Here is a 9,444-nt window from a genome sequence, read left to right as displayed (position 1 = left end):
CTACTAGGGTATTGCAACAATGAGTTGGTATTACATTTTGTGTGTACTTTGTGAAAGGAATGTCAAACCACAAGCAGGATCATTTTGGTGTGCAAAATGTGAAACAAAAACAAATCTTTCTATCCCAAAGTTAAAGGCACATACATTAACTACATACTCTCCAAATATTTATAATATATTTATCTCACTATGACTACTATATATATACAATTGCAAACTACTTCAGATACGGATTCCAATTGAAATTTTTGATGCAAATTTTGATCAAGATGCTGAGAAAATCTTAAATAAATCTACAAAAGATCTTGCTGAAAAATAAATTGAGGTACAACTTATTTAAATTATTGTAAAACTATTGATATTGGAGAAGGAATCCCACGTGATTTGAAAAAAAAAAAATTAGGAAAAAAATGGATTTTCCTACTTCATTTGAATGAATTCAATCTAAATGATGGTTTTGAAAATTACATAGTTGCTAAGATTTTTGATGCACCTTCAAATGAAAAAAAGATATGGAAGAAAAAAAAAATACACAATCCAATATGCTATATTAATTCTTTTTGTTGCAATATTCCAAAATTAACAAAAATAAAAACATTTACAAAAAAGTTGTCTCATCATTAGAATTTAACATAAATGCAAATACTCACGAAAAATCTTTGCGACAAAGACCAAACTTTGTAAGATCCAATCAAGAGTCACTTAGTGCCAATTCATTAGTGATTAACACAAATGATGCAACAAAAGGAAAAAGTAATGAAAGCTTAAAAATTGAACAAATATGGACGGACTAAAATTCAAACGTTGAAGATGGAGAAATTGATGATGATAACAAGCGTTACCATACTGCAATAACAAAGCATTGAAGAAAAAAAAAATTTCGTAATGAAGCTTTCTAATACATCACATAATAAAAACCAATAATATAGAATGAATTAATATGCTTTTATCAACATTTATTATACAATATTACGCTAAAGTTGTTTTAATTATTGCTCATTACTTGAACAAAATAACTATAATAGATATATGTGTGCAATTTATAATTGTTATTTTTTATGATGAACTCATTATTAACAAAGTTTTATAATAAATATGCTATAATATATTTATAATATTTTCCAAAAACAAATTTACATAAAATATTATAACATTATCCATCCATCGCACGGGCAACTTACTAGTTAAGTTTAAAGAGGGAGTAAAGCCTAAAACTTTCTACTAAATAGACTTACATTTTGCCGCTTATAGGTTATAGCATACCTTAGGTTGAATTAATGCAACTAATCTCATTTTTCAAGATTAATAAATGAGGGGGAAATTTTCGGGTTAAGTGATGAAAATCTTCCCTATTCAACTATTCTTTGCTTTGCATTGAATTAAACCACATGTTCCACCGCTTGTGCAGGCCCCCCGTTGATTTGAAAATTGAATGATTTTTTATTGGGTTAATTCAAAAAAAAAAAAAGAAGAAGAAGAAGAAAAAGATTATAATAACTCATATTAAGAACTCATCATTTTAATAACTCTTTGTTTACAATACAATGAATTGTACATTGATTGGAGTTATGCCAATGAAGAAAAAATGAACAACATAAGCAAAAAAAAATGATAGATAGAATTTGCATTGTTCTATGTTGAGAAATTTGTCTATTCTGTTTTATGAAATTTTTCTATTCAATTTTAGGGAAATTTTGTATCCTATTGCAATGACCTACAATAAATGTGATCAACAAGACCCGACATATGTAAATTTAAATAGGAGAGAATGTGAACAATAGGTGCATGAAAAAGATTATGAGAAACCACGAATGTTATTTCAATGATGAGATGGATCCTATGGGACAAAAGGAATATGTTAAGTTTCTTTTTGATTTTTGGTGTAAGCTGATCCCCTTTTATAGTGGAGAGTAGCTTGATTTGGTTGGAAATTTTCATGGTCCCATTATTAAGGAGTCAGCATCCTGTTTTTGCATAAGGCAGATGGTGTGCACCTTTTTCAAGGGTTGGTTGCACCCCTTAGAAATAAGATTTGGGTGGGCAATACAAGATTCATCACTAACATTGAATGGTGATTTTTCTTCAAGCATTTTACATGTGCCATTTAGTTAAGTTTTCGTGTTGGTATGTTATATGTTTGCATGTCTTTTAGGATGACTAGAAAACAAGATATGGACAATAGGTTAAGCTAGTAGGCGGGTTGTCTTTCACACTTTAAATTGTGAGCAAAACAAAGCAACGTGAACATGGAATTCAAGATGAATTGATGTCACTTTTATTGACTTTTCCTTTGCATCATTTTCAACTATAGGTGAGTGATTTAGGAACTTGTCTCCTTTTGGGTTGTATATAACTATTCTCACCAGTTGTAGAGCATCCAACACATAAAATAGCAAGAAATCAACTAAGTGTAAGGAAAATTAAAAGCAAGAGTGATTTGTAGCAAAGTGTATGTAATGTTTTAAGTATCAATAAAAGATTTGTTTTATTGAGAATTCTTAAGTATAGTCTACTTGAGTGTGGTGGAAATATTACAAAATATTTTATACTCTCTTCTTGAGTGTCAAATTCATTATTCTAACAAAACTTCACGACGACAAATCTTAATAGACAATTTTGTTTGGTCCACAGGGAAAGGGATTAGGCTTGTTGCTGAATTAGTTAGCTCCTTTATTAGGTGGGCGAGTTAAGGTAGCTTGCCTTGGGATTTCACAAGGTAGGTACATAAGATTTCTAAGTTATTATTAACTACTAATTTAAAGTCTGTATAGTTAAGTGCACCACAATCTAGGTTTTAATTCATTGCATAGATAAACTATTCAATGGTCTCAATTGCTAGAGTATTCTGGTGACACATTTCACTCATTCTTATCCAATAAATCATCTCACCCATTCTTATTTACGGTCCAAAAAACCCACCTGAAATAAAAACCCTTATTGTCTCCCTTCCCAAAAGAGGAGAGAACAACAATCAGCCCCCTTGGAAGGCAAAACCCTAAAAAATTCCCATTGCTTTGGCTGAAAAGGTGGGAGAAAATTTAGCTACAAGATACAATAGTTGATGTCATCTGTTGCTTTTCTCTTAAGAGTTTCCGAAGTCCAAATTGACACTTAGTTGAAAGCCTGAAAGTGGAATAACACATTGGTAAAGAAACTCCTCGCATCCTTTAAGCATTTAGACCTTACCTTCTTTGGGAATGAGTTTGACTTTCTTTGGGTCAAATTCAATGAAACTCTTATGCCTTGTCACTTCTTTTTTTAATTTATTTATTATAAATTAAGCTCCGTAATTGCTCAACCAATATGCTTGCATTGTTTTAGGTTGTAGTGGGCCAACAGCCATCTTGGTCTAACTGTCCATTCTTAGGCCCAAAGAAGCCTCATTATGTCCACCCATTTGGGCCTAAAATGGAGTTCTGTTTAGCTGAGCCTTAAAGCCCAAAGAAGTTAGGCTCAAAAATCAGCCTTTCACATTGATAAATACGAAGAGCATTAGCATCAATATGTGCACATTTTGTATTTTGTGGTGTGGATGCTTTAATAAGCTAAATTGTCCAACATGCCTTTTTTTTAGCTCATTGACTATCTTAATGATAACTCGATCTGAATCTGATGATGGAACCAAAAGTTTCTCCAGCCAAAAAATAAGACACTAACAAGTTTGCAACCAGCCTAACGAACCAGAAGGCAGTACTAATGAACAAGCCACGCACTTATATAAGTCATTAGAACTAAGATGCATATAAATAGGAGCTTCACAAAATACATTCTTTAATAGAATGGTTCAACAGTTGCTTTTTGTTGAAATGTCAAAAAATAATGGTATTGGTAACATGCTAAATTGATGATGGGCTTAATATAATTCAAACTACACCTTGCTTATACAAACTAAGTAGCTAGGCCCTAATTCCTCCCAAAATTCTTGTGGGTTTGGACTTTGAATACTGCTTTAGCCAGCACAAACTTCACTGTCACTGGCATCTAGTACAGCAGTACATCCCTCCAAAATGAGTTGGCCATAGTATTACAACAATATAGAATTACTCCAGTCAGTCAATCTAATGGAACTTTGACAATTGAAGAGCCCATGTGATATCCAGTTTGGAATCGCATCATCTTACCAAAGTATGGAATATTTCTCAAGGACATTTCATTCACTACCTGCAGGAACTTGTATATTTGATCTGTTTATCTATTATCAGCTGAGTATCCATGATTTAGTTGTTGTAATTTTCACATGGCTCGTTATGATGGTATGGCAGCCAACAATTCTCGAGACCCGCCTAAGTATTGTGGAACTTGCTGCCTTATCTCTTCAAAAGCACACAATGTTTCTGAATCGAGACCACCAGCAAACTGCAGACATGCATACCACAAAACTGAATGAAGAAGAATTTTCACAATTTTCATCCAAGAAAAACAAATTCCATATCACAAGCTAAGCTCACAAGAGCATGCTTTATGAATTTAAACAATTACTAAAGTTTGCAAAGAATTTTAAGTTTGAAAAAACTAAAATCAGTGCCAAACTGCACCATCACAATTACTTTTATCTCCTTTGTTGCTGGCTTTTCAACTGTATTCATTAAATATTACATTTTTAATTTACAAACTTTTGTCCTTGTAGTATATCAGACCTTGCAGAAGTGGGTGCTTAATGCACTGGGTACAACCTTTTTAGTATATCTGAAAGTCACGTGCATGTTGAAAAAGAGTAGGGAAAAGAAACAATAGTAAAATAATAAAGAGAAGAAATTAATCTAATTCTGCCAACCTGGCAGTTTTACTCCCATAGAAGGAGATTTGGACTAGAGGAAACTGAGTTCCTATTCGGTAGACTTTATAGACAGCCTAACAACTAAAATGTAGTGAGGTCTAATCACCACAGTCCTTACTCTTCACATGCTTCCAATGGGATTGCTATGTTTACCTTTTCGACTTGAGAATTTTCCACTTTATATTTCAAAATTATTGAGATCACAGAAACTGCTGACGTAAGGATTACCTGGTGAGCTCTATATGCAAACTGCACACCCTGAAGCAGAAGAGATTCTTGACCACATTCCCTATCTGAATTTCGAATGGACTCAAGCTCCAATGTCACTCTTTTCATGTACATCTTAGCCAGATTCATAGAAGCCTGCTTTATCTGTACAAATTTGCAAATAAAAAACAAATTCAATACACCGTATTACAATTTAAAGAACGTGCAATAATAGTGACATAGCTTCCAACTTTCCCACTTGGTAATTTGGAAGAGCATACCTTGCTCACGATTCCTGAATCAAGCATCCACTCAGTAGGAATTTTGTACTCCTTATAAGACTGCATAACTGAATTTCGCAGCTTGATCAGCCTTTGTATTCTCTGCTCAGACCTTGCACAATCAGACAAGAGAGGGGAAAATCAACACTCTGACTAGATAAAAGGCTATGAATATGATTATGAATTGATAAAATAATTAGAACATATTTCACTTAGTTCCTACTTGTCTAGTAAGCTGGCCATCTTCTTTAAGGCAGCCCCGCAGGGAATGTTAGTGTCATTTTGATAGGAAGAGATCTCACTTTCCAACAGTTTAAGGCCACGATATTCAATTGCTGCTTCTCTCATGGCATCAGCTTTCCTCTCTGGCCACTTGAAATGCTTTAACACAGCCTGCTCATCAGCCTGTAAAGACAGGATATAAGTCAAATGTGAGAGGAAAAAAATTAGAAAAATAAAGAAAGGTAAGAGTCAATGTTATTGCCAATGTGAAATTCTCTTACAGAACCAGAACACCACAGTAAATGTCCTCCATAAATCATGCCATTATTTATTTATAAAAGAAAAAATGTCTCATCTTCAGAAACGCTATCTTAGCACTATGCACAGGAAAAGCACATCTTTGGAGGAAACAAATGATCATCACAGAATGCTGTTAAACATTGTCCTCACACATATTATTGTAAATACTAGCATTCTAGCATCATGTACACAAGGTCCAAAATAGTAAAATGATTCAAAGCCAGTCACATACATTATGCATCAAACTCAGACTGCATGTGATGCAAATCCAATTATCACAAGACATACAATTGTTGTAAGTATGCCTTTAACCAAGACTATGACATGGAAAAAGTGATGCACCTATTCATGAATCTGAATTTCTCAAATAATTAAGCATCCCTTAGGTGAAATAATGCCTTAGGTGTAAATTTCCAAATCTCCAAAAAATGATAGATTAACATATATAACTACCATAATGGCCAAAAATAATACAAGAGAGAGAATGTGTGGGGTTCAAATAGGGAAAATCTACCAAACTCAATGATATTGGACTCTGGCCCAATGTTATTCTCGTTTTGTTTGATAGACGTTGACTAGCTATCATCTACATACCTATAGGGGCAACGGCTTCTAAGGTACCTTGAGACTTACAAAATAGAGTTTCCAAGTAACAGAAAGAGTAGATGTTTATGTAAACATATATCGGCTCTTATTTAATTAAGCAGAATCTTAATTATATCAAAAGGCTTTATAAATTACCAATGATGAGAGTTCTGTGTCAAGCCAATCTACGAATTTTAAGACATCTTCTATTTTTGTATAAGCTGCAGCTAGCACCTTCTGGATAAGGCCATTGATCAAATCTCCTTTAGTTTCAATATCTGCTTTAATCTGGAAATCATAATCAGTTGTTAATTAATGGTTCAAACTTCAAACTGAATCAGTATGAGTAGAAATAAATCAAGCAGTTAATTGGTAGGAAATTGAAATGCTTACAGCTAACAGATGTGCTGAACGGTTTTGAATTTCTCCAACTATGCTACTATGTGCACTAATAGCTGCTGGTTTATGATGATGCCCTGATCCTGGAGAGTCTCTCTTCTTCCCCTCTTGCCTTTTTAATGAGTGATAAAATTCTACAAGTGCTGGAGCCTTTTGAGTAGTAGCCACACCAGCTGAGGGCTGAGGTGGGGGTGGTGGTGGTGGAGGTGGTGGCAAGGATGTACAAGGCCGAGCCTTTCTTTCTAAATCCGCGACTTTGGGAATCGGACGTAATGCTAGTGGTGGTGGAGGTGGTGGTTTTTGAATAGTACTCACCTCATTGATTGGCTCCTTTTTCACAATTGAGTGTTCCAATTTGCTGGCAATTAGTTTCTGAATGTCTCTAAATTTAGGGCTCTGGTACTCCCCAAGTGACTCCCTCTTCATCCAAAAAAAAAATTTTCAAAATTGTTATACTACTTGAAAATTTTAAGACCCTCATATTTATTCTGTATGAAACTGGTACAAGATTGTTTTTTTATTGCATGTTTTAAGTGAAAGTTAGCAACATTTAAGAACATTTGACAAAATAATTGAAGTGATGATTGATTTATGTGTGTATAAATATAAGTCCTGTTAAATTTTGAAACAAAAAATTTGCAATTAGAATCTAGAGCAGTAACAAAATGAAAAAGTTGATAAATTTATAAGAAAGTCTCACCTGGTCACGACAGCTAAGAGCTGCTATCTTTGCTTGAGCAGCAGCAAGATCCTCAGTGAGCTTCTTGTTCTGTGAAAGCAAGTCCAAGTTCAAACTCTGAGCCTTATCCAACTCTGCCTTCAAGGCCAATACCTCAGACTGCAAATTCTCAACCAAGTCCTTGTTTTTCCCATCTGGGTCATCTTCGTTTCTGGGATTTGAAGACCGTAGTTGGCGTGGCCGAGCAAATTGCTCAACAACATGGCGGTTTCCAGTACTGGTGCGAGTCATAGCTTTGTTAAAGTCCACAACTTGGGTACCCTTTTGAGAAGAGTGATCAATGGATTTAGGCTTGGTCAGAAGAAGAGGCCTCCTGGCTGATGATGGTGGTGTAGGCTTTGGAATTGGAGAGTCCTTGGGTTTAGCTTTAGGAGAAGCTCTTAAGCGAGATGGGGTTGTGGACGGTGACATGTTGCATTCATTTCTCTTTCTTGTTGTTGTAGTGGATGCTGGTGGCGGTGGCGGTGGAGGTGTACCTTGCTTCATGGCTTGCAATTTAAGTCAACAATGGTCTGCAAATGCAAGTGAAGCAAAAGACTTACATTTCTGAGAAGACAAAAAGAGATGGGATTTCCTTTTCTCTTCAAAGAAGTTCTAAGATATGAATAATTACTGCATGGAAACTTGAGGCTTGTGTTGTGCCCTTTTTATCATTTCATCCAAAGGAAGAATGAGAGTCAATGGACCTTATTTTGAGTTGTTGTCTCTATGCAATAACTATTGACCCACAAGAACCCACAAATAATAGGGGGTTTGATTGTTCTTCCAGCTCTTCAATTGAATTGACCCTAAACATATCAGACAAAACCTCAGCTACTAATCTTTGTTGGGTCCTTGACCTTCTTTAAGGAATCAAACCCTTTATCTTCCTTCTTTTTTCCCTTTTTTTGGGGGGTTAAATTCATCTTCATTCTTCAACTACACACTACACTGGACACACAACCTCCTATTTTTTTAATTCAATTTAATTATAATGGGAGCATAGGTAGGACCCCTGATAACACAGTATACATACATATACACACACACACACATATATATATATATATATATATATTAATTTCCTATAATGTTTAATTTCATCTCTCGAAATTATCAATAGTTTCTTTTTTTGAATAGAAAATTTTCAATAGTTTCAATTTAAACCAAGTCAATAGCACTCTTATCTTACTATCACTATGCCAATGATAATTGCAAGTTTTTAAAATGTCAATATTATACATTAAATCACATGCTATTATCACAAAATCAGGATCTAGAAATTTCTTTTTTTTTTTTTTCAAATTTTTAATATTTTTTATAATTCAATAGTTTTATTTATTTATTTTGAGAATCTATAATTCAATAGTTGGGGTGAAGGAATTTAATCTTTGATATTTTCATTAAAAACATTAAGAGTATCAATCAATTAAATTATAAGACTCTTGATTTCAAAATTTTAATATTAAATTCATGTTTTGCTATCTATTTTAATTTTATATATGTATCTTCTCAAAAAAAAAAAAAAATTGTATATATAACTTAATGTGTGGGATAAGTATTTCCTAATTCAACCTCTTTATGAATTTTTTTTTTAAATAATGCAAAAATGCTGGCCTAACAAATTTTCTTGGATGTTTCCATCCTTTACTGAATTCAATAAGTACCACCCTAAAAAGTTTATTCGACATTAAAATTTTGAAAACTGGAGGGATCATTTTCAATATTTTATTAGCTCATTAATTTTGAAAATTCAGAGAATAATAAAATTAATGAATATTTTTTTTTGAATTGAAATTAATGGAAATTAATGAAATTTCTTAAACATTACCCTTTCATTAAAATTTCAAGAAAACAATATGTTACCTAACATATCTCATTATTTCTTGCATTGAATTTATTCTTTTTCTTGAATTGAAAACTTTACAGTATTCCTTTCTTTGTTGCCGAACGTG

The 9,444-nt window shown here is 33.4% G+C and overlaps 1 protein-coding gene across 1 annotated transcript; it reads right to left on the bottom strand.

Annotated features, from left to right (window-relative positions):
- Positions 1–3,713: 3,713 nt before the first annotated feature.
- LOC115994937 (protein CHUP1, chloroplastic) lies at positions 3,714–8,374 on the bottom strand. The gene is made up of 7 exons (XM_031119281.1): positions 7,472–8,374; positions 6,766–7,191; positions 6,529–6,660; positions 5,489–5,670; positions 5,266–5,377; positions 5,006–5,149; positions 3,714–4,356 (listed from the first exon to the last, which is right to left on the bottom strand). The coding sequence occupies exons 1-7, from the start codon at positions 7,994–7,996 to the stop codon at positions 4,246–4,248; spliced, it is 1,632 nt and encodes a 543-aa protein (XP_030975141.1). The 5' UTR covers positions 7,997–8,374; the 3' UTR covers positions 3,714–4,245.
- Positions 8,375–9,444: the final 1,070 nt, after the last annotated feature.

This window comes from Quercus lobata, chromosome 6 (genome assembly GCF_001633185.2).
Source record: "Quercus lobata isolate SW786 chromosome 6, ValleyOak3.0 Primary Assembly, whole genome shotgun sequence".
Classification (NCBI taxonomy): domain Eukaryota; kingdom Viridiplantae; phylum Streptophyta; class Magnoliopsida; order Fagales; family Fagaceae; genus Quercus; species Quercus lobata.
This window is presented reverse-complemented; position numbering and strand designations above follow the sequence as displayed.